Here is a 26,524-nt window from a genome sequence, read left to right as displayed (position 1 = left end):
GAGGTGCTGGGAGAACAACAGGTGGAGAGGACATGGAAGCTCTGTGTCCTTCCCTATACCTTACACTCTCATCTCTCCCATCTGGCTGTTCCTGAGTCATATCCTTTTATAATAAATTGGTAATCTAGTAAGTAAAATGATTTCCTGAGTGATTTGGGAACCTCCAATTTATAGCTGGCAGGTCAGAAGCACAGGTTACAACATGGACTTTTGACTGGCATCTGATGTGGGGGTAGGGAACTACAGTCTGGTGGGAATGATGCTATCTCCAGGTAAACAGCATTGGAACTGAACTGAGCTGTGGACACCCAGCTAGTGTGGTAAACACCCCCATGTATTTTGTGACCATAGTGTCAGAAGTAAAGCAGTGTTATAGCAGAATGTTGGGAGCGGAGGAGACACATAAGAGTGTGTTTTTTCCTTAAGAGCAATACAACAGGGTAGGCCAGGTGGCTCAGGGGTTTAGCGCCTGCCTTTGACCCAGGGCGTGATCCTGGAGACCCGGGATCGAGTCCCACATTGGGCTCCCTGCATGGAGCCTGCTTCTCCCCTCTGCCTGGGTCTCTGCCCACACCCCCCGTGTGTGTGTCTGTCATGAATAAATAAATAAACTCTTTAAAAATATATACATATCACAGGCAGGAGGAAGTACCAACAGGTTTAAGTATGTCTGTAAACTTACTGAATTCAGCATGCTGCGGAGCATCCCCAATAATAAAAAAGCAGCTTCTGTGCACACATTATGGATAGAAGAGACCACAGTTCCACTGGAGGCAGGAACTCCAAAGATGAATGTCCAAATGGAATCTAAATCAAACTGCAGAGGTCAAAGTGAATGAAGATTAGCCACTGTCAATTTTTTCACCTAGAGTCCCTTACAAGTTCCAATATTCTAAAACTTCAAAACTAATTAGGTTTTTTCAAAGTGATCAATGATGGAGAGAGAGATTTAGCATTCTTCCCTCCTAAATTTTGAAAATTTGTAAATTTTTACATTTATAAAGAAAAGAGAATACTATGTATCATCCTGTCTTAGGTACCTATGTTAAAAACATTGTTTTATACTTTTTTTCTATAACGAAAACAAACAAAAAGAAAGTACATGCTAATTAACCAGGAGATGACATTATAGAACTGAGGATTTTAAGCACAATCTTTTAAAAAAGCATGTGGGACTCACTTTTTTCCCCCTCTCCTAGCAATGTTCTAATTCACTTTTAGGTTACATACAGATAAGATTTGACGAAATAAAAATCAGTTGAGGAGACTTATTCACAGCACTTTTATGTAACACTTTATGACTATGGTGTCATGCTTATTTTGAAAAATTATATAACCAACCAAACTCTGTTAAGCCTGAATCTGTATTGTGACTTAATGTAAAGGTACAGACTTTGTTTTGGTTTAAAAGGTTTTGTCAATTACTAGAATAGATCTGAATTAGCATTTGGCTTTATGATGGAAGTATAGTAATTGAGTTGAAAACTAAATTCCTAAGTCTTCACAGTGCCAAAAATGTAAGCTATATATAGATATCCACAATAGTCTTCAACTAGGATTCAAATAAAGCTTTAGTGTTTTCCTAAAGTGGATGTCACCAATCATTAAGAAATTTAAAACATTTTTGTAATCAGAACTTGCACTAAAAATCCTATCCAATTAATTCATGGTATACATACCACACTCTCTTTATTTTTAGTTCTATAGAAATGACATTATACTTTTAGATAAAATCACATCACTTGGATTCTTCAAGTCACCATTAAAATACCACCCAAAGTCTTTATGCACACAGGATCATACAGAGTAATCAAAAACAAAACAAAACAAAACAAAACAAAACAACAAAAGACGAAACCAAAAAACCAAACAGGGAAAAAGGACTTTTTGCAAAAGTTTTCCACAGTATCTTCAGATTTTTCCTCCCAAATCAAATTCTAACTGTGAGAAAGGGATGGAAGCCTTTCGGTTTTACTGTGAGTAACCGATCACCATGTGGTGATTTCCCGGCACATATAATCACACTTACGCCTTACTAGATAATTCCTACCTGGCAACCCTGCTTACATCGGCTGCTGATGACAGGCACACTGACCTGCAGGTTCTCAGGCAGCTCACTAACTGGCTGCTGTAGAAACAATGCCATGAGGAGAAAATAGAGAGCAGGGACATTAGTGTGTTTAGGAAGGAATGACTGAAGAACTGGGAAACCAGGAAAATGACAAGCATCCCGGTTAATCTCCCTGACCGTCGATCTCCCGCCAGCACTCCTGCCCACATTGAATCCTAAGAGGAGAGGAAACGTAACAGTAAGTACAAGATGAATAACTGATTGCCTTGCTGTATTAACAAAGAAAGGAGTAATTCAGTACATGTGACATTTCTACCCAGAATATCTGTATTAATACAGGCAATTAACTATTCTATTGTTGAATTAATCTTCCAGTTAAAAGTTCTACTTTACTATCTCTGATTTCAGCAAGCCTGTCTATTGGAGTACAGGTCTTGAAAAATACTTGAGACAATCAGAAAGAAGAGGTAATGTAAATTCTCCTCGTGAGCTCTAAAATTTCCCTAAGAAGAAAATAAAATTCAAAATGTGGCCAAAAGTTAGGATATACAAAAATGTACCTTAAAAAACAGTAATTGCTATAATTATATTTAGCATGTAATTATAATTAACTATATTTAGTTAATATGTCATTTGTCCTGAAGATCATGTTAAAATAGTTGATTGCAAATTATGTACAAGTTTTGAGACAAGACAAAATAAAATAAATCCTTCCTCACAACATGATCCGTGATTCTGTTGGAAGGTTGCCCAGTGCTGGGACAGCAAATCTGAGCCTGCTGTGACTGTGGCTCTATCTGAATGAACATGCAGGGTTCTTCCTAGAAATACAGCTCTGCTAGGAAATGGTCAGTGCTTATGGATGTGGGTTACATAGCATCTGTCTTTCCGTCAATCCTGATCCTTTGGTTATGTAACTAATCAGGATACAACTACAACTTGAATATTTAGTCCTTTTGCCTCCCCATACCTAGTGCAATGCTTGGCACAGAATAAGTGTTGGCCAGTTTCAATGTAAAACTCATATGAAGAGCAACCAAGAGATGAAGGATTTTTACCCTGAAGCAATTTTTATTTCAAATGAATATTCATTTTTTTCTTACAATTTGTTTTTTTCTAGGATGAAGTGAGCACATATTTGCTACTATTTAAAATAATAAAAGAGAAGTTCGTCTAGCTAGCTTTTTAATAATTTCATCCTAAGCAACTGCTTACTGTGATGTGAATTAATGTTCTGAAGTTTTTTCTAATTAAAAAACTGCATAGCAATTTGCCAATCTTTCATATCATTTCTCAAACACAATAAATATGTGAGTTAGAAATTGCTATGATTATTTTTACATGGATGGAAATAAGTTTATGTGGAAAATATGCAATTTGTTCAAAGTCACAAAGCTGAAGAGTGGTGGCCCTGGGACTCCAGTAAGTATGTCTCTATTTTAGTAAGAGAGACTAAAGTAAGGAGACTCCAGCCCGATGTCTCTATTTTAGAGTTTGTAAAGTTACACTGTCTCCCTTGGCCTTCTTAAGGACACTGGCACATTTCTGAAAGACTGGCTACAGTGGGACACTGGTGGTTTTTGCTTATAGTGAATTCTAAGCTACAAAAAAAAGTCTTGAGTTTTAAGAAGTCAGAAGACATAAAGTAATAATTTTATACATTAAATAGGAAAATAAATTTTGAACAAATTACAGGTCCTAAATGAAAACTAGGACCAGCATTTATTTCCTTTCTAAATTCTCACATTCTACTTTTCCCTATAATTAATTTTAAGGAATACTTAGTATGTTACTAACAATTAAGATTCAAGTTAAAGCTATGTAGAAGGTATTTTATAAAGCAAAATTTGATAAAAACTAATAAATGTGAATAAAACATGCAAGAACAGGTTGCTCATCACATCAAATAGAATCAAATTATATATATATATATAATATTATATATATCTGTCTACAAATATATATATGTGTGTTATCACACAGATATTTAGGAAAATTAAATTGAATCAAATTTATATTAAACTTAAATTCCTAGATTTCTTTTTTAGAATAAGAGAAGCATATGCAATTTGTAAGCAGAATGAAGGACAAATAAATTCTAAGGCACGAAGTCAGGTATGTCAGATACAGAAAAAGCATCTTTTTCTGATATTACTGAAGTGACACAGGTCAGACAAAAGAACAGGATTACCATTTAGAAGACAGCTACTTAGACACAATTATTATTGTCTGACTCAGGAACCTAATGCACTTAATAGTGTTACTTTCCTAGTTAGAGAAATCAATCCTTAATTTGTATTTATTAGGTTTATTTCCTATAAAGTATAACTTATGATAAAATACACATCTGCCAAAGGAGATGACACATGTTAAAAGACTTTGGCAAACCACAATGTGCTGTATGAATCTTAGGTGTTAACACTACTGTGGGTGGTTTTGGCTCTTGATGAGAAACAGTGCTATCAATTAGTATTTAAAACTCTCACATTCAACAGAACACACATTCAGCAGAATTCACATTTATTGCTTACTCTCCTAGCAGCTATCATTAAGGTCAACGAGTGAAATCTCTTGCTATCAAACTGTTTATAATAATGTTTGTAGGTTATATCCCTCTCCTAAGGTCATTGCAAAATAGTGAGACTTTTTAGATCATGAAAGTATATATATAATGATAATTTAGAATACATATTTGAAAGCCAACAATTTTCTTGAGAAATCATTTCACAGTGAATTCTTTTCTTCATTACAAAGTTTCTTCAGCCATTCTCCAATATGAAATAACAATAAAATAATCTTATGCTGTAAAATCTGTCTTCCTATCATTTTCCTTAATATTTGAGAAAGCAGTGTAGGCAACACCTAGGTACTGATGCTTTTACATTTTTTTTTACAGATAAATTGCATATTCAATCTGGACTCCTAAATAACATGGGCAAATATGTATTTTTGATGCTTTATTCCAGACTACAATTACATAGCATTTTAAATGTAATGTTATAAAGAAATATATTTTCAAAATACTTGAATTAAAAATACCTTAAGAATTGAATGACTATAATTTTCAATAAAAACATTATTTTAAATATATATTTTCCAAAACAATGTCATAATGTGAACAGAAATATAGCAGTTCAAATGAATCTAACATAAGAAACTATAATTTTCTAATTTTACTTAAATGCTTAGTTCCATGTTAAAAATAGCATAGAACTAGCAAGCAGGTAATAGGGAACTTTGGCTGAAACTTCGAGCTCAGATCTTTGAGAGGCAATATAACTATTAAAAGCACAGTTTTATTGAATCTAATTGACCTGGATTCAATTTTTGACACTTCCTCACTGACAAGTGACTTCATCTGTATGCCTTGGTTTTCTCATTCTCTAAAATGGGTGTGATAGTATTTATACCTCTTGGGACTATTGTGAAAATAAGTTATTGTGAAAATGAAAATGTTTAGTAACTGGCATAAAATTGGCACTCAAAATACTGATTGTTCTTAATTTAGTTTTTGATAATTTGCTAATTACCTACTTACAGATCAGAAAGGGAACTATAGAACAACAAAAAGAGAATAAGGAATTCTCTTGAGTTTTCACATTGTGTATATCCTGTGTCTGACTTTAGTTTGATTTGTAATTAAAAATGCCAAATTTGAAACTAAGTTTTTTATTCATTTGTTCACTCATTAAAATTCATAATTCTGGGGCACTTGAGTGGCTCAGTCAGTTAAGCATCTGCCTTCGGTTCTGGTCATGATCTTGGGGTCTTGGGATCAAGCCCTGAATCAGGCTCCCTACTCATCTGGGAGAGTCTGCTTCTCCGTCTCCCTCTGCCCCTCCCCCTGCTCGTGCTAGTGCTTGCTCTCAAATAAATAAAATCTTTAAAAAAAATAATTCATAATTCTTAATGATTGTCAGATAAATTGAAGAGTATATAAGCTTTGATAAGATTTTAAAAAAACAGACAAAATACAAGAAAGCTTATTTTTAAAGCAGCTGATGGTAAGTCCCATACCTAATACAGTTCCAATCTTATTAGTTAAGACAGAATCTGTCTGTTCCAGCCACCCTCCACCGCTGAGTCCTTCCTTAAATTTGATGAGGATAGACTGATTACTCAGTAGCACAACAAGAATCCTCATGGCTGCCGTAACTGTGGTGGAATGCAAGTGTTCTTCCATAAACATCATAATCCAGTCAAAACCCAGTGTCTTGACCAGTTCTTCACAAGCTCTATTTAAAGGCAGATGAATTCAGAAGAAAAAAACAGTACATTAATTTCAAGGATTAGTACTCAAAATTTCAAGAAAGACTGGTTTTGTTTGAAGATACTATAAGTTGCAGGGTTCAAAAAATCTATTAAAAGTCAGTAGCAGAATATACAGGGGTTGTTCACCCCGGGAGGAAGCCACTCTGGAAAACTGTGTGGAGGTTCCTCAAAGAGTTAAAAATAGACCTGCCCTACGACCCAGCAATTGCACTGTTGGGGATTTACCCCAAAGATTCAGATGCAATGAAACGTCGGGACACCTGCACCCCAATGTTTCTATCAGCAATGGCCACAATAGCCAAACTGTGGAAGGAGCCTCGGTGTCCATCGAAAGATGAATGGATAAAGAAGATGTGGTTTATGTATACAATGGAATATTACTCAGCAATTAGAAATGACAAATACCCACCATTTGCTTCAACGTGGATGGAACTGGAGGGTATTATGCTGAGTGAAATAAGTCAATCGGAGAAGGACAAGCAGTGTATGTTCTCATTCATTTGGGGAATATAAATAATATGAAAGGGAATATAAAGGAAGGGAGAAGAAATGTTGGGAAATATCAGGAAGGGAGACAGAACATAAAGACTCCTAACTCGGGGAAACGAACTAGGGGTGGTGGAAGGGGGGAGGAGGGCGGGTGTTGGAGGGGAATGGGTGACGGGCACTGAGGTGGACACTTGACGGGATGAGCACTGGGTGTTTTTCTGTATGTTGGTAAATTGAACACCAATAAAAATTAATTAAAAAAATAATAATAAAAAAAAAGTCAGTAGCAGTTCTTCCTTTACTCTGATTTAACTAGTAATAGACACTGCTACCATCAAGTCTAAGAATATTTTACTTACTGCAAATTAATGCTTGTCTTTTCTTTAGATGTGTAAACTAGTTTTAACAAGATATCTAGAAGTCTGTTCCTCAAAAGTATAAGATTAGCAGACACAAGACCTCCAAACTCTTCTTCAGTTCCTACAATGAAAATATATATATTAAATTGCCTTAGTAGATAAACCAGTATAAAATACACAACATTGTTCTCGGAAATCTCACTGAAAAATACATTTTTAGGAAATATTTCCTCTAGGAGTGCTTTCCACTAATGTGGACAAGCAGAAGCGTCTATTAACTACTTCTCTTTAGAATCTTGAAAATTGTTCATTACATTTGACATATCTAAAACAAGTAATAAAAGGATGTAAACCCTTTCTTAAATAATATTTGCCCCACCAATAGAGTGAAAACAGCCATGTGAATAAAAATATCGATCCAAATTCTTAATTGCCAGTTTCATTTTGAAGGATATAAATAAATTTACAAGATTTAAAAATGAAAAATAGGAAGCACAAACTACTCAATAAATTTGTAATGTATAAAAGAGAGATAAATAGAGCTACCCTATAACCCAGCAATTACACTACTGGGTATTTACCCCAAAGATACAGATGTAGTGAAACACCAGGACACCTGCACCCCAATGTTCATAGCAGCAATGTCTACAATAGCTAAACTGTGGAAGGAGCTGTGTTGTCCTTCAACAGATGAATGGATAAACAAAAATGGAATATTACTCAGCCATCATAAAGGACGAATACCTAACATTTGCTTCGACATGGATGGGACTGGAGGATATTATGCTGAGTGAAGTAAGTCAATTGGAGAAGGACAACCCTATGGTTATACTCATACATGCAAATAGAAATAGTGAAAGGGATTATAAGGGAAAGGAGTGGGAAAAATTAGAGAGGGAGACAAATCATGAGAGACTCCTAACTCTGGGAAGCAAAAAAAAGGGTTGCAGAAGGGGAGGTGGGCGGGGGATTGGGGTAACTGGCACTGAGGGCCCTGAGGGGGGCACTTGATGGGATGAGCCTGGATGTTATACTATATGTTGGCAAATTGAACTTCAATAAAAACAAATGAAAAAAAATAAAGGAGACTTAGAATTAAATAGCATAGAAGAGAGGCAAAGGTACTCAAATGCACAAGAGAAAAGGGAAAAGAAAGGGAGGAAAGCAGAGAACTTATGGTTCTCAATGGATAGGACTGGAAGTACAAAGGACTGGGCATCCATGGCCCGGTGTTCCAGACCCAGGCCTGACAATGATGGGCTCTGGCTTGGTAAATCACAATCTCCAGGCCTTCCTTTATTCTAGAACTGAAGCTCAGGCTAAACTTGGACTTTCAATGGTCATTTGCTTTTATTTGTTTGGGCAAGGGATTCCTTTCATCCTTAAACATTGTTTTTTTTTTTTTTTAATTTTTTTTTTTAAATTTTATTTATTTATGATAGTCATACAGAGAGAAAGAGAGAGGCAGAGACACAGGCAGAGGGAGAAGCAGGCTCCATGCGCCGGGAGCCTGATGTGGGATTCGATCCCCGGTCTCCAGGATCGCGCCCTGGGCCAAAGGCAGGCGCCAAACCGCTGCGCCACCCAGGGATCCCAACATTGTTTTTTAAAATGCTAATTATGGGATCCCTGGGTGGCGCAGTGGTTTAGCGCCTGCCTTTGGTTCAGGGGGATCCTGGAGACCTGGTCCCACGTTGGGCTCCCAGTGCCTGGAGCCTGCTTCTCCCTCTGCCTATGTCTCTGCCTCTCTCTCTCTCTCTCTCTCTCTCTCTCTCTCTCTCTCTCTCTCTCTCTGTGTGGGACTATCGTAAATAAATAAAAATTTAAAAAAAAACTTTAAAATGCTAATTCTGTGCCTTAATCATTGGGAAGGGTGCTTCAAGTTTACCAAGGGAGATTCAAGATTCCCTTCTCTTCTAAGAGGTAAGACTGGTATTTTATAAACTGCTTTATTAAAAACATACCATACAATCTAAATTGAGATACAGAGAGCTTCCTTTCAATTATTCCTTTTCAGTAAAATGGTGATCCACCCAGAAGTGAAAAATTCTCCTTAGACGATTGATTGTTTGATTTTTCTCCTTAGATTTACATCTAGTTTTCTCACTGTTAGTTTTGCTTCCCCTAATTTTAAAATATAAAACAATAAAACTCTGAATTTCCAGCTTAACCTCTTCCCACTCAGACTGATGCTTTCTTCCATAGTGCACTACCCTTTTATGCTATTTTATTTTCCACTGATTATTATACTGATGTTCTGCATTATTTAAGTCATCTTCTTTTTTGTAGGTATATCCTGAATGTTGTATTAATTACTTCAAAGAATAAACTATGGTTTTAATTTTTTGGAACATCACATTGCAGTTAATATAGTCTTTTGTAAAATACTTTTTTTTCTTTTTTAAATAACATCTTTAATTAAAGTTTTTGCAAAGGTAAAATATTAAACTTAAAATAGGTCTTAGTACATCAAAATACTAAATTCTCTAATTGTATTCCAAGATGGTCTTTAAAATATAATATCCTGTATATCACAGAAGAGCAACCTTGATCTGCAACTGTACAAAATGAATTTTACAAACATAATAAATATACTTATGCCCTTACACATAACAGTATGTACAACAGCAGTTGACAATAGTAGCTCAGAACAGCAAAAGGATTAGCCCCTCCCCCCAAATTGTAGCCCTGACACATATTGGACCGATTTAAGGAACCGATTTAAGGAACCTGCTGTCCATGTCAAATAAACAGCAAATGCCCTATACTATCAAGACCAGTAATATACTTCTGATTTTTTCTATTATTTCAAATGGCAATGAAATGATGAGAATACCAGTCTGATTAACCTGGCAGATCAACAGAAAAACTTAGCAGTTTATACATTTCCACCACTGTGCTCTTCTCAAAGAAAATGTTATATTAGTTGTACTAACTGAATTCAATAGCCAGCAAGAAATATGGAGACTAGAGAAATACTTTTCATATATCTTTTTAATATTTGAAATAAACGTTATATATTTCCAAAGATTTTTTAAAGGGCTTTTGCTAATACCAATTTACTTGGCTTAGATTAATTAATTCAGAGCTAAGAAATAATCCTTGCAAATGGCAGAAAAATGTAGTGGTCAAAAAGCTTCCAGTGTTGGTCTGGATTATCTGGGTTCAAATGCAAGTAGTATGATCTCAGGTAAATTTCTTCTACTTAATCTTTCTGGGCCTCAGTTTCTTCCCTTGTAAAACTAGGATAACAATAATACTTATTTCATAGGATTGTTATAAGAATATAAAAAGCACTTAAACAGTGCATGGCAGATATTAGGTACTCAGTAAGTATTAACCATTGATTTTATCTTTAGGCTTCTCATCCACTGCTAATCTGCTTTATCAAAGAAATATCAACATTGTTCCAAATAAGTATAGGAGTAGATGAGTGGTCAGCAGCAGCCTTATGTTCCGCTATAATTTGCAGGAAATCCCAGGTTTAAGGAATTTAAAGAGACTCTTAAATCCCAGGATCTCTTTTGAAAAACATGATTATAACACTTTCTCTTCTTATTCATGAAGCACCAGAGAGGCTGTGTTCCAGGTGGTATAGCCAACGGAGGAAAACACCTTTGTGTGGTACTGATTCAACAGCATTGTTTCTCCACTGTCCAGGTGGATAGTGGTATAAGGAAAGTCATTTATGTGTTATGATTTAGGAATAATAGGATAATAATGGAAATAATGCCGACAAATATAAGATATTGTGAATTTAATTACAAGTTAATGTAAAAGGTTCTTTCAATGCTTTCCCAACAAATCTATCCTAGAATACATAAAAGGAAAAATATGGACCACAAGGGGAAAAAATATGGACCAAATGAAGAAAGGTTAAAAAAGAAAAGTGGGGGTGCCTGGGTGACTTAGTTGGCTAAACATCCGGCTCTTGATTTTGCCTCACATCATGATCTCAGGGTCCTGGGGTCAAGCCCCATGTCCTCAGACTCCACTTGCAGTGGGAGTCTGCTTGATACTTTCTTTCTCCCTCTCTCTGCTCCTCCCCCGATCATGGTCTCTAAAATAAATAAATCTTTAAAAAAAAAAAAGTGGTTCTCATGGGCTCAGAATCCCACAACTTATGAAACTATTTTTATTTTTTATTTTTTAAACTATTTTTATTTTATACTTACATAAAATGATTCCAGTAAGTGTTTTTCCCTGACTACTAAATATTTCATAGGAAAATGAAAATAAGTTATATAGATGTAATTCATACTATCAAGTATCTGCGTTTCTGAAGAGATGTATATAAATTTTTAAAAATTAATATTCAAAAATCACATAGAATAGAGTTTGCTATTTAAAGGATCACTGCTATGAATCCTCTAAGACTTAATTAATTAATTCTATTTTTAATTTTTTTTACACAGTGATTTGACATCTATATATGTTATGCTATGTTCAACCACATGTGTAGGTAGCTACCATCTGTCACTATACAACATTTACAATATCACTGACTATTCTGTACATTTCATCTCTGTGACTTTTCTTTTTTTTTTTTACTGCTTTAAGAGTTTTTTTTTTTTTTTTTTTAATTTACTTACAATTAACATACAGTATTATAGGGGCACCTGAGCAGCTCGGTTGGTTGTGTCTGCCTTTGGCTCAGGTCATTATCCTGGGGTCCTGGAATCGAGCCCTGAATCAGGCTCTCTACACAGCTAGGAATCTGCTTCTCCCTCTCCCTCTGTACCTCCCCACCCCTACTTGTGTGCTCTCTCTCTCTCAAATAAATAAATAAAACCTTTAAAAAAATAAAAACAAACATATTATATTAGTTTCAGGTCACGATTCAACAATTCTATACATTTCTTAATGCTCAAGTAAAGTGTACTTTTTTTTTTTAAGATTTTATTTATTTATTCATGAGAGACACAGAGAGAGAGAAAAAAAGCAGAGACACAGGCAGAGGGAGAAGCAGGCTCCATGCGGGGAGCCCGATGTAGGACTTGCTCCTGGGACTCCAGGATCATGCCCTGAGCCAAAGGCAGACACTCAACTGCTGAGCCACCCAGGCACCCATGGTAAGTGTACTCTTAATCTCCCTTATTTCACCCATCTCTCTACCCACCACCAGGAAAGATTTTAGTTTTTAAGTAGAATTCACACCCTATTAAGTTCCATAGGTAATTCTGTACTTTGCTTATTATATAGGCTTGACTTAACATAAATACATCTGTGAAAGACCATGAAAAGTAATGTAAGGAGAAAAGTAATATAATAGCAACACATATAATTATAAATTGTGCAAGAAAACAGGGCATAGCAATTAGTTTTCAAGCTCCAGACTGGACTCACCAGTATCAAGCTTCTCTTCATTGTTTATTTCCATAACTACAAATTTCTCACAAACTGCAAATGTTGGTAAAGTAGAAGAAATAAACTGGCCAAACCTTTAAAAACAAGAGAAAAGTTATGGATTTTAGGTTTTTTTCTCTCCCCAAACACAAAGAAATGAAAAAATAATACTTCTTGTTTTAACTAATCTTTTATAGACCTTTAAGAGATTGTGTAAATTTTACTTCCCCTAGGAACACTGTAATTAACATTATATGTTACAATATTTTAAAACATAGGATAAAATATATTTCTCCAGAAATGAGTCCTTTAATGCACTAACCCTTTAATGCATTTTTAAGAACTGAACAGTATGATCCAAATTAAAATGTCCTAACATTATCTATATGGATCCACTGTAGCCTGGTAATTAAGAACTTTGGTTTTAGAAACATGGGTAATGTTAAAATCCTGGCTCTACCAGTTTTTAATCTTGTTACTTGAGGCAGGTAACTTAACCTTTCTAGGTTTTAGTTTCTAAATTGGTAGATAAAAATAAAAACTTGATGGTTTCAGTGATAATTTTAGCAAAGTGATTATTATAGTTCCAGAATAAGATTTAAATAGTTACTGTTAAAAAACAAGCACTCTAATCTCCAAAATAATTTTCAAACTCCAGTTTTAAATCTGTTGCAAAGTTACAAAAATGTCCTTAAGGTAAATAAATGTAAAAAAAAAAAAAAAAAAAAGCATGGTACACAGATTAGAGACTAGTCTATAGGGAATATTCTAATCAGTCAGCGTGGTTTTACCTGTGATACCTGGGCAAGTATGTGAAAAGTGATCAAATTGAGTTTAAGGAATTCTCTACATGTAGATATTAAAATTATTCTACAGACAACCTGTAAATATGCCTTAAGCCATTTCTCATTAGCTGCAAAATAATAAATCATATGAAAGGTTTGAATATACAAAAATAAAATCTCATCATCTGTTTGGGTGACAGAAAATAAATATATAAAAGAGATGGCATGCCCACTACAGGGGGCAGGGTAGGAGATTGTGCACAATTGGCACATACACTTGAGAAGTAGCAGGGCTTAGGGAAGATGCACCGAGAATTCGTATACTGAACACATTTAACGTCTAGGACAATCAATGTTGCTGGGCTCAGTCCTATATATTTTCTTATTCACTAGTGGCAACAACTGGTTTTGCTATATAAAGACAAGATACTGAGACATGCATATTTTTTATGCCTTACAAGTATCTGGAATATTAACATTACAGGTATGACACATGCATAAGAACCAATTACATTTGTCTCATTCACTTTAACCTCACTGATACTTTTAGTTAATAAACAGATACAGAAGTTTTCACTACCTGAGGAGATCATTGCTATTGGGAAAACCTTGCAGTAAGAAGCTCAGCACATTACTAATAGCAGCAATGGTAGGTTGGGATAAAGACATATCTCGAAGAGTCAGTAGCAACTTGGGAATTAGCTGGAATTCCCTCATTAATTTGGCATTCTTTGAAGCTTCACTGTAAGAGAAAGAACATTTTATATAGACCATGCTATCATCTCTTCTATTACTGAACAATTAACTCATGGATATTAACTGATACCTGGACTCGGTGAGTAGTTCAATAAAATGTTCAAATAAGGAAAGATGAAGTTCATATGGTGCATGGAGCCAAACCTACAATAAAAATAAAGAATAGTGGTACATTTAGGGTTAAAAAAACACCCCGAATGACTATCCAACAAACATACATGCAACACACAAACTCATTTCACTTATATAGTTGACTGAATATAACCACTTTATAAAATTTTATAATATTTTATAATATTTGGCAAAGTCCTATAAAAATGCTAACACATAAGACTTCTGGTTCTATTTATAAAAGATTAATTGCTTAAAAAAAGATTAATTGCTATGGAAATTACCCTCCAAAACAACTGGAAAGGTAAGACGTATTGAAAAATCATCTGTAAATCAAGGACTGAATATTATTACTGAATACTGAACACAGCATACAGAATAGAATGAATACTGAATGCTGCATCCTGCAGACAAAGACTGAGTGACTGGAATCTCATGTGGAGTCCAAAACTGGAATCAATCACTGCAGTTGAGTATAACAAACAATTCCTGGAATTTATGAGTCTGAGACTAGTCTGTACCCCCACCAAAGAGCATGGAGACTTCCTAATATATAGTGAGTTCTAGAAGCCCTAGAAGTGAAATACCTGAGTAATGGGGCTAAATTAGTACTAAAGGTTACTCTAGGTCCACCCTAACAAATATTAAAAGTGTGACTCAAAAAGATAACTACAATGTTAAAGTTCAATACTTTTATAATGGAACACAACAAAATCTAGCACTTACTAATGTAAAATTTAGTATACAATCAAAAATTACCAAGAACACAAAGAAAAAGGAAAATATGATCCATAAGTAGGTAAAAAATCAATTACTATACATAGCCCAGAAATTACAGAGATGATAGAATTATCAGGACTTTTATTTTTTTTAAAGATTTTCTTATTTATTCATGAGAGGCACACAGAGAGAGGCAGAGACACAGGCAGAGGGAGAAGCAGGCTCCATTCAGGGAGCCTGTTATGGGACTCAAACACAGGACCCTGGGATCATGACCTGAACCAAAGGCAGACGCTCAACCGCTGAGCCACCCAGGTGCCCCTATCAGGCCTTCTTAAAAGTTATTTAAAAAATGCTCAAGGAGCACCTGGGTAGCTTAGTCAGTTAGGCAGCTGACCACTGATTTTGGCTTTAGTCATAGTCTCAGAGTCCCACAACAAGCTCTGTGCTCAGTGGGGAGTCAGCTTGAAGATTTCTCTCCGTCTTCCTTTGCCCCCTCCCCCAACTTGCGCATGCTCTCACTCTCTCTCAAATAAATAAACAAATCTTTTTTTTAAAGCTCCATATGCTATAGAATATAACCAAAAAATATGAACATGAGGAGGAAAAATAGAAAGCAATCAAAGATCCAAAATGAACTTCTACAGAGGAAAAGTAAAATATTTAAAGTGAAAACTATACTGGATGGGACTAACAGGAGACTGGATACTGCAGAAAATAATTCAGTGAGCTTGAAGACACAACAATAGAAACTATTCAAAATCAAGCATGAGAAAAGAACTAAAAAGAAATTACTAGATATAGCATAAGTGACTTGTGGGAAAATATCAAGCAATCTAAGACATATGTAATTGGAGTCCAGAAGAGACTGGGGGAAGGCACTAGGAAAAACAGCTGGAGAGATAATGGCTAAAAAATTTCTAATTTGATAAAAATGACAAACTCACAGATCTAGAAAAGTCAACAAATCCCAAAAGAAGAAAAAGAAAAGACAATGGAGTGACGGACATGTTTAAGGCATAAAAAGAATTTTTAAAAGTCAATTAGAATTCTATTCAAAAAATAAAAAATGAAGACTTTTTCAGATGGGATAATCGAAGGCCAGCGGACAGGCACCATGAAAAATGCTAAAGGTTTTCCAGTTAGAAGAATCATATAAGATGGAAATCAGGTACTACACAAAGGAATAAAAATGCCATGAATATTATATATGTGGGTAAGTAAGTATAAAAGAATTTTTTAAATTTTCTTTAAAAGATAACTTGCTATTTAAACAAAAATACAGAATGTATTATGGAGATCATAAGCATACAGAAATAAAATGTTGGACCATAACAGCACAAAGGACAGGATGAAAGAAATCGAAGTTTATCTTTGTAAGGTTTTTATGAGATAGGTAAAGTGGTATAATATACTTTGAAGACAGAATGAATTGTTATAAATGTATATTATAAATTTTAGAACAACCACTAAAAAGAAAGTGCCTTAAATTCTATTACTATTATCTTATTTTTATCTGTCAGATGCTGTTTTAAAAATAGGGTGAATTAAGTATTTATAGACTATTATGTTTTGCATTAATTAGGAATGCTATATGATGCCATAAAATGAGAGAGGTAATTTAAAATGAAACAAAATATATTGAGCAACCAAATTTCTGATGTTTGTATAATAGATTTTTATCAGATACTTGAAACTAAAGATAACCCATGATTTAAACATATCAGTTTCCAGATAAAAAAAAAAAGCCAGGCTTGATTAAGTAGGTCTCCTTAGTACTCCTGTAATTCTCTCTGCATACCTTTATCTCTATACTTTTACACATTTTTATTGGTCTATTTATTTGCTCTTCTCTTCTAATGGACTTCTTTATTTTTGCATCATTAACACCAACAGGATGCCTAGTTCAAAGATGCTCAAAAGGTATTTTCTAAAAGAATGAGAGGTTTGTGTGTTACAATTTTGAATATCAGGTTGAGAAATGTATACTTTATTGTTTGGAAGGGAAATCATCAGAAGCTTTTGAATAATTAGTATGATTATGCTTTAAAAAGAATGAGGTCAAAAGATCTATGGATAGGTTGAGGGAAGGAGGAAAGAAGTGGTAGTTACCCTAGTAGGTAAGAGAAGAGTTGATCAGGGCTTGGGCTAGGATGTAAAAGTAGTAACAAGAAGGTAAACTATAGGAAATATGGAAGTATAGTCTATAGGACTTAATTTCAGACTGTTTATAAACAGGGAAGAAGAAGAAAGCTGATTTTTCAATTTCAAGCCTCGGTGACTAGGGAAATGGTTTTATTAACAGAAATACAGTTAGAAGGAAGAACTAATTTGGGGGAGGATGTTAAGTTCAGGTTAGGTGTTGCTGGGACATAAAAATGGAAATGTTGATCAAGAGATCAGAACTAAGTGGGGAATTTTTTTTTTTTTTTTTTTTATGATAGTCACACACACAGAGAGAGAGAGAGAGGCAGAGACACAGGCAGAGGGAGAAGCAGGCTCCATGCACCGGGAGCCCGATGTGGGATTCGATCCCGGGTCTCCAGGATCGCGCCCTGGGCCAAAGGCAGGTGCTAAACCGCTGCACCACCCAGGGGTCCCCTAAGTGGGGAATTTAGATGCCAAGCTAGAGATTCAGATCTAGGGCTGAACTTTGTAGAGATGAGGCGGTGGGAAGAAAACAAAAGGGGATCCCTGGGTGGCTCAGCGGTTTAGCACCTGCCTTCAGCCCAGGGTGTGATCCTGGAGTCCCAGGATTGAGTCCCACATTGGGCTCCCTGCATGGAGCCTGCTTCTCCCTCTGCCTGCGTCTCTGCCTGCCTCTCTCTCTCCTCTCTCTATGTCTCTCATGAATAAATAAATAAAAGCTTAAAAAAAAAAAGGAAAGAAAACAAAAAAAGGTAAAGAAGGTGGACATTTTTCACTAAAATAATAAAAATTTCCAAGCCAGAAAATTATGGGGCAAGTAGTAAGAAAGATACAGGAGCTGCAGGCTAGCAAGAGTCAGGAGCTGCAAAAAGAGGGAGACACTGGAGTGCTTGGGTAGCTCAATTGGTTAGGCATCTGCCTTTGGCTCAAGTCATGACCTCAGGGTCCTGGGATTGAATCCTGTATTAGGCTCCCCTTCAGCAGAGAGTCTGCTTGTCTCTCTACCCCTCCCCCCACTCGTTTTCTCTCTCTCTCTCTCAAATAAATAAATAAAATCTAAAAAAAGAGAGAGAGAGAGAGCAAATGCAGAATTTGCTCCTGATCTGCAGGTACTGTAGACAGAGTATGGGCCAGGATGCTAATATGCATTCAAATAAAGTTTCAGGAAAGCAATTAGGGCACATAACCTGTTTTTTTGTTTTATTCTTTGGGGGGATTTTTTTTTAAAAAAGATTTTATTTATTAATTCATAAGAGACACAGAGAGAGAGGCAGAGGCATAGGCAGAGGGAGAGCGTGATGCGAACTCAATCCCAGACCTGGGGATCATGACCTGAGCCAAAGGCAGATGCTCAACCACTAAGCTACCCAGGTGCTCACAAAATCTGTTTGTTAGGAATTTAAAATAACCGACAAGACAGAGATTCTAGTAGTTATGAGAAAGAAGGGTTGTGGCCTAGACATTACAGCCAGCAAACATTTAGTACTAGACATCAATCTGGGTGGTAGGGATACAAATGAAGCCAGGATCTCTGCACACGTGAAGTCCACAGCCCCACAGGGGAGATATATACTGACATCAAGTGTATAGTATATAAAGTATATAGTGATGAGTTGTAAAGTACTGTGAATGGGAAGTTAAATGGAGAAGGGATATATGAGAGTAAGTGGTACCTATTAGAATTATTTAATGAATATATGTTTGCCTCTTATAATGCCAGAAAAAGCAGCAAATTAGCTATAGTTAGATAAAAGCCTTATACACCATTTCACTTCTACACTACTTGTAAACTGGAATACCCCTGGGGAGAAGAAACCCCATCACTATTCTATTTTTGTACTTTACCAATGACATTAACAGGAGCATCATAAAATTATAGAACTTAAACACATCCTAGAGACAAATTTTTTAATACTTAACTCTATCAACATGCAGAGTAAGACATGTATTCATTGACTGTATATTAACAATTAGTGTTCATATACATACTTCAAAATCACAAAGTAGATCCTGGAAGGCAGTTGAATTTGGAATAATGGAGGTCTCATGTCCACTATCAACAGTTCCCACCAAGGAAAACGTTAGATGGAGAATGTGGCTGTTAAGGAGGGAACGTTTCTTCTTAAGCAGCATTGCCAGCAACTAGAAGAAACAGTATCATATGCCCATTGATTAATCATATCATATATGCACGCGCACACACACACACACACACACACACATACACACACGAACTCTATGTAAAGCAATTCCTAGAGACTTCCAAGCTGATTTCTAAATTTTTATTATGACAATATAAAATTAGAGCAAATCTAATAAGCAGGGTCATCCCAACTACTCTATCATTAAAATATCTTCTACATAAATGCTTTCAATCCACACATATTTAATTTGTTGCCAACATGTACATACAACTTTTTTACTCTTTTTCTCCATTTTATTACATTTCACTACAAGGATTTTTCTTTTGCAACATAGTCTTCATAATTTCAAATTTAAAAGGTTGAATGGTAATCTCTGGAATGGATATAGAATTATTAGTCATCCTCATAATGTTGGAACATTTAGAGGGCTCGTGTATTTTCATGAAATGTGGTGAGCAATGCCACAATAATCATTTTGAAAGTTTTGCAAAATAGAACACTTACCAAAATAATGTGATTAAATCTACAGAAAACAAACAGTAAACAGTTTATTCACTAGCAATGAACTGCTGGCTATAGTAGGAGAAGGCATTCATACTTCATCTACACTAAAGAGATTAAATTTTACTCCAAATACTTGTTTCTTTTCTGACAAATAACTTTTTGCTTAAACCTAGTAGGTTGTGGATACATGAATACTGCATATTTTTAATCCCACTTGAGTTTTCAGGACTAGCAATGGCACAGGTATTATAGAGTGGTTCTCACCTCACCTAGGTAAGAGAGCGGGGGCGGGCGGTCAGTAAAAGATGACTGGATGTGGAGGGGAGAGACGAGGAAAACAAGGAACTCTCTCAATCTATCACCCATTTAGCAGCTAGCGTGGGCTGGCAATATGACCCTATTTCATTTCACTCCAATTTCCATAGAGAAAAAGAATTCTAAAGTAGCAAATAGATCTGAAATAACTGAATAACTGAAATAACAAAGCCTAATTCAAGAGTTTAGGAAACAAGATTTGATGAGATAAGATAAAAAGTTTGAGCCAAAATACACAATTCACATTCTCACTTGAAATATATTACTTTTACTAAAAAACTACTGACCTTTAAAGTACATTTGGATGAAATAATTCTTCCAGAGTTTGAAAAAATATAAATAATAATGAAAATTAGATTTTTTTTCCCCCTAAACATGAAGTAATGTGAGAGTGAAGCTTTATGGTTACAAACCTGGTAGCCCTTGATTCTTTCCATTTCTTTGCTGGCTAGTGGGTTACTCTTGACAACACAAACCAGGGCCTTGACTGCTGCATATAGCCCTTCCACATCAGAAGCCATGGCCACCAGGCCCAGGATGGCTGCCGCTCCACCAATGTACTGCAAAGTAGTGGCAACAGGCTTAGGGACAAATGTTCTTACTCCTGATTAAAAGACAGTGAAAAATAATTAAATTCCTTATGTAAACAAGAACTGAATAAATCATCTTAAGAAATATTTAATTAATTTTAAATTATACTCTATCCTAAAATAAAAATTCTAAATAAAAATTCAAGGTCGGATGTGGAATGTAATAAATGCTAATGCCTACACTCAGAGACAAGGTGGGAGTAAAGGAGTGAGTAGAGAAGGGTTGGGGTTCAAGAGCAAGCTCAAAGGTTTTGACTGTGTAGCTTTGGACAGCATAAAGGCAAAGTATAGAGGCCCTGAGAATTCACTTCTGAGGTGAGTGAGGAGAATGCCTGACTAGGTACTGCTGGGGAATAAACTTGGGGAGGGTAACAGCCCTTGAACTCTGAACTGGGGAATGGGTTGTGGATGTCATCCTGGCAAAGATCAAGAATTCCCAAGATGAGCCAAGCAAGGTACATCAGTAGCCATTACTCAAAACTTTCTAGTTATATAGTCTGAGTGAGTAACAGTACACCAGTGACAGTGACTCCAGAAGAGCATAAGCATGTGGAAACACAGCACTAGAACTCACTTCATGTCAACTAAAGAAACCTCACTTCTATGTTCCTAACTTTGCTTTTTTTTTCTAACCTTGCTTTTAAAAGAAAGCACTGTTTGAATGTCATTTGCCTACTAATCAAGATTGAGTTTTCCAAAAATAAAACTAATATGCATTTTATATTTCTATGTGCTTTGCAGTATCCATAATATTTGCATATATTATGGCACCAAATTTTGAAAACTACTTTCTGAAGTAATTAGGGCCAGTATTACTAGTTTATAGATCAGAAAGTTGAAGTCCAAAAAGCTCAAATGTCTGGTATAATGCCACACAGTTACAGAATAGGAGCAGGAACCTCAATCTTTGAACTCTTCACTCACTGATTTTTTTTTTTTTTTACTATACCATGTGCTGTTATATTTTTGCAAAGGACATAGAGCAGAGCTCAGTAAATACTTGCTGAATTGAATAAAGAAAAACTAACATGTGCATTAGCATAAAGAAAACTGTTTTATAATGCAATGTGGTTAATGAAGAAAACCAAAGTTAGGATATGTACACATCACTGAGACAATAAAAACTGCCAAGGACTGATAAATACGTAGGATTCTGACCAACAGAACACTAACTTTTTATTAATCTAAAAAAGAACCAATATTAACGTACTTTAGATATATAATGGCTGGTTCTGAATTTTGGATGACATGACTGGATTATGTCTCAGGATTCTACCTAACCAAAAAAATCAACTCTTTTTAAGCACACATCAAGTACAAGGCTCTGTAGAATGTCCACCAGCTTTAACTTCTACTATAGTTGGAGTCACTGTTTATACTCCAGAGGTCTTATTTCTAGCTCATTTCCAAATAACAGATGCACTCACGAGTGCCACCACTGCTGCACCAAACCATGCAATAATCACCAATATTTCTAAATCTTTACATCTCTATCCCTAAATGTAGTGTGAATTTTACCTTGAAATTACACAGAAATATGTAGTCAGCACTCATTAGTGCTGACAAAATAGGGAAAAAGTTAATGGGATTTTTAAAAAGGTTATGATTTTTAAAGTTGACTGGAGTTTGAGATTGTTATTAATTTCTAAATATTGTAAGAACACTATAAAATATGAATGCAGTGAATGCAGATTCGAAGGCCAATAAAGGAGTCTGAAACAGTAAGGCAATCTGACTCACCCAAGTATCCAATCAGAGTAGCTCCAACTGTCCGTGCAGGTCCATTAAGGTGTCCTGCTGAGTTGTGTATCAATTTCACAGGAGTGGCATTCTCATGGGAAGAAATGCCTAACTGAAGAATAGGAAAGGGGAGAAAAATGTAACTATAGAAGAACAGTCTGAACATTTTGATTGGAAAAAAAAAACAAAAAACAAACACACGACCATGATTTGTAACATCATTTCTTTCTCTTATCAGAATATTAAAAACATGGGCATTCATTTTTTTTTTAAGTGTGCAAGCTCTTCCTGTGGATAGAAAGTCACAGATAGTAAGTTAAGTACAATCTACTGAGATAAAGATGGTGAGGGGTTCATTGGAAATAGCTTCAGAGATCTTTCCAGATGAAATTCTGTCATGGATTTAAAGTTCTTAACACTAGCTGTCTCACGGTATTTCTGATCAGTGAACATAATATTAACTTTACTTCATATCCAAGTATATGTCACATAAATTGTTCAAGTGTTTATAGATAAAACATGCCTACAAAAGAGAAATGATAAGTTTTGCATATGTAGCACAAATATACACATAATGGGCTTTCAAAGCAAATACAATCCTAAAACTTTAATTCTATTGTTCCTTGTAGAACTAAATTTATCTATAGTTCATGTTCCTTGAAGGATGGTCCATGTACTTACAGACTTATGCCTGCACAAGAGTTGTCAATACTTACTGTTCCCATCCTTTCCTCCCATTCTCTCGATTTCCTCCCTTGGGCTGTGCCTCCTCTAATCAGCCAGACAGCTTGCCAAGTTCACCTACAACTTCCACCTTGTTAGACCCACTGCTGGTCAGTCCTTAGTCCTAGTCTTTTCTGGACCAGAGACATTTGCCACAGTGAATTACTGATTTCTATCACATCAAACTCTCCTCGTTTTTCTCCTTTTCTTGCTGGCCGCTACTCCTCACTGTTTTTTGCTGGTTCTTCATCTCCATAGCTCCCCAGTACTAGATGTCCAGGTCTCAGTCTGGAACCTTTCTCTTCTCTAGCCACATCTATACTTAGATAAAAGCATCTAGCCTCCCGGCTTTAGATATCACTTCTGAACATCCATGGTTCAAACCTCTACCTCAAAGTCCAGATTCACATTTCCAATGGCTTTGAGATCTCCACTAAGATATCTAATATACTTCTCAAATTTCTCTAAAACATAGTTCTGAGTATTCTTCCCCAAAGTACTCTTCCAGAAGTTTTCTCCAAATCAGAAAAAGCAACCCTGTTTTCCTCAATGTTAGAGCAAAAAAACCTCGGAGGTATCCTTGATTTCTTTCTTTTCTTCATAATTCACACCCAATCTCCAAAAACTGTTGGCCTCATCTTTAAAATATACCTCAAATCTGATCATTTCTCATCATGGCCACTACTATCTTCCCAGGTGTCACCACCATTATAGTCATATGAATTATTATAAAACTGGTCTCCTTGTTTCTACCTTTGTCTGTTGTCCCCCTTCAGTCTATTCAAGGAAGGTCAGAGCCATCCTGGCTAACATTTCATTCATTAGGTCTGGAACCCAATAATGCTTCCCATCTCACTTGGCTCAAGCCAATGTCTCTACCACTGCCTATAAATCCAATACAGTCTAGTACCTGTTACCTATCTGAGTTCTTCTACGACCCAGGTCTTCTCTCATTTGCTCCAGCCTCGCCACCTCTACAGCATGCATGGACCTTCCTCAGGGCCTCAGCACTTATACCACTGGGACAATATCACCCATGCTGTGACTATATCCCATTCTGCATGTTCTCATGGCTTGCTGCCTCTCCTATTTCAAGTCTTCTCCAATTTCACCTTTAGAATGAGGCCTCTTACAACCATTCTATTTAGCACTATAAGTTGATCACTTTCTCCTTCCTTGCTTTATTCTCTGCACTCTTTACTTTCTAATATAACCTAAGATTAGGTCATTTCTTTAGTTATTATCATCTGTCTCTTCCACTACAATGTAAGAAACATAAAGGCAGGAATTTTCTCTATATCCACTTCTGTATCCTAAACAAAGCGGTACTTGGCACATAGTAGGTGATCCAGAAAAAGTTAAGTGATACCCTTAAAAATAGCAATTGTTTTCTTTCGTTTTCTGTAATTCAATTTAATTGCCAATAATAATATTTTAAAAAGAATATAAATCATGCACAGAGAAGGAAATTCTCACTTTTCCAAATTAAGCTAATTATCTAACTATGTTTTGGCTTAAATCCAAAGCCAATAAAACAAATATAAACAATACACGAAAGGCACTATTTTCAGTAACTATTCAAACTTGGGTGGACCCATAATGATGTTCTAAAACACTTTCCTGGGAAAACCAGCCACAGCTTACTGTGAAATCATTCTGCTTACCTGCTTAGCGATGGCTTTGCTGTCCAACTTGTTGTACACTTTCCGGATTCTTGCCACCGTTAGGGAAGACACAGAGAGTGCATATAGGCCAAATGACACCTTTTCTTCTGGTACTAATGACACAGGAGATGGGACTACACCTTCAGACTTTGCATCTTTACCTTCAAATGAAGAATAATCCTTTTCAAAATTGTCAGTATTTCTCCTTTTCTTACACAAATGTTTTATTCTTACTATCATTTTTAAATGGGTGGACTTGAAAAATCTTTTAAAGTGGAACATTAGGGTTAAATTTAAAAACTGTAAATTTTCAGCTCTTCATTTATTTCTTTTTACAAAATAAGAGAAAACCACCTAGTAATAGACCCTCACATTCTAAGTTTTAATCTTAAAGTGTGTTTTACACATAGCATAATATAAAGGAAAAGAGTTTTAAGTATTATCAAAGAAATCATACCTTTCCCCCTTTAACTTCAAAGGAGAAAGAAAATGAACATGAGTGGAATGCCTATAAGCTTTGTTGCAGTAGGTCTCTTCCCCAACGAGAGCCCCCATATGTGCTTCTCTATATTCTTCTAAGCTAAGCAACATAGCAGAACAGTTAAGAATATAAGTCTTGGAGCTAGATGGCTTAAGTTTGAATTTTCGCTTTATCACCTAAAATATATGTGACTTACACATTTCTGTGCCTCAGTTTCCCCATCTGTAAAATGAGGATTATAAAAACAGTATGTAAGTACCAATGTTTGAAAAGATGAACAAGGGGCACCTGGGTGGCTCAGTGGTTGAGCATCTGTCTTTGGCTCAGGTCGTGATTCCTGGGTCCTGGGATTGAGTCCTCCATCAGGCTCCCTACTGGGAGCCTGCCTCTCCCTCTGCCTATGTCTCTGCCTCTCTCTCTTTCTCTCTCTGTGTCTCTCATGAATAAAAAAATAAAATCTTAAAAAAAAAAAAAGCTGAACAAATACATGTGAAGAACTCTGAACAGCTCTGTCCTTCACGTGTATTAACTTATTGCAGAGACTGAGTGCTCAGTCTTAGCTCTTCCTAGATCTCTCTAAATCAAGAATATGAGTGAAAGAGGGGTGCTATGGTGGCTCAGTTGGTTGAGCATCTACCTTCAGCTCACGTCATGATCTCAGGTTCTGGGATCAAGCCCCACATTGCACTTCCTGTTCAGTGGGAAGTCTGCTTCTCCCTCAGTCCCCCTATACAGTCATGCTGTGTGTGCTCTCTTTCTCAAATAAATAAATAAAGTCTTAAAAAAAAAAAAAAGAACACAAGAGAAAGAAAACTTAGCCACAGGATTATCATCATTTACAATAAACTTGTCCTAATTCTTCTGAGAACATCACTTGGAAAAAGTACTGCTACATCAGTTCCTTTGACTCTAAATTTCTTTTGGAAGAAAGGATAATAAGAAGTAAACTGTAGGAGTAAAGGGATAAGGAAATCTGATGTTAATTGGTCTAACCTGAAAAATATTTATGAGTGTGTATTTTCTGGAAACATCCTTCCTTTCTTTAACCAGAGTAGATAACACTTTAAAATGCTTATATATGGGGCACCTGGGTGAGTCAGTCAGTTAAGCATTTGCCTGATTGGCTCCAGTCATGATCTCAGGTCCTGGGATGGAGCCCCATGTGAGGCTCTTTGTTCAGCAGGGACTCTGCTTCTCCTCTCTCTGCCCTCCACTTGTGCTCTCTTTTGCTATCTCTCCCTCTCTCTTACAATTAAAATCTTTAAAACTAAAAAAAAATGCTTATTTAGGAAAAATTATAGAAAAA

The 26,524-nt window shown here is 35.8% G+C and overlaps 1 protein-coding gene across 18 annotated transcripts in view; it reads right to left on the bottom strand.

Moving 5' to 3' along the window:
• Nucleotides 1-26,524, bottom strand: part of WDFY3 (WD repeat and FYVE domain containing 3) — a 273,205-nt gene that overhangs the window by 81,697 nt on the left and 164,984 nt on the right. For 13 of the 18 annotated variants that reach the window (XM_072755759.1, XM_072755760.1, XM_072755764.1 and 10 more), the window contains 11 exons: nt 24,738-24,898; nt 22,351-22,462; nt 20,434-20,624; nt 19,047-19,199; nt 14,149-14,222; nt 13,903-14,064; nt 12,538-12,632; nt 7,192-7,312; nt 6,089-6,306; nt 2,051-2,286; nt 683-817 (listed from right to left, as the gene is read on the bottom strand). In XM_072755759.1, the coding sequence (XP_072611860.1) occupies nt 683-817; nt 2,051-2,286; nt 6,089-6,306; nt 7,192-7,312; nt 12,538-12,632; nt 13,903-14,064; nt 14,149-14,222; nt 19,047-19,199; nt 20,434-20,624; nt 22,351-22,462; nt 24,738-24,898 (1,658 nt within the window). The remainder of the gene's footprint in view (nt 1-682; nt 818-2,050; nt 2,287-6,088; nt 6,307-7,191; nt 7,313-12,537; nt 12,633-13,902; nt 14,065-14,148; nt 14,223-19,046; nt 19,200-20,433; nt 20,625-22,350; nt 22,463-24,737; nt 24,899-26,524) is intronic. The other 5 variants (XM_072755761.1, XM_072755748.1, XM_072755753.1 and 2 more) reach the window with 1 other exon arrangement.

Source organism: Vulpes vulpes, chromosome 4 (assembly GCF_048418805.1).
Source record: "Vulpes vulpes isolate BD-2025 chromosome 4, VulVul3, whole genome shotgun sequence".
NCBI classification, from domain to species: Eukaryota; Metazoa; Chordata; class Mammalia; order Carnivora; family Canidae; genus Vulpes; species Vulpes vulpes.
Note: the sequence above shows the minus strand (reverse complement) of the source record. Positions and strands in the feature narration are given on the sequence as shown.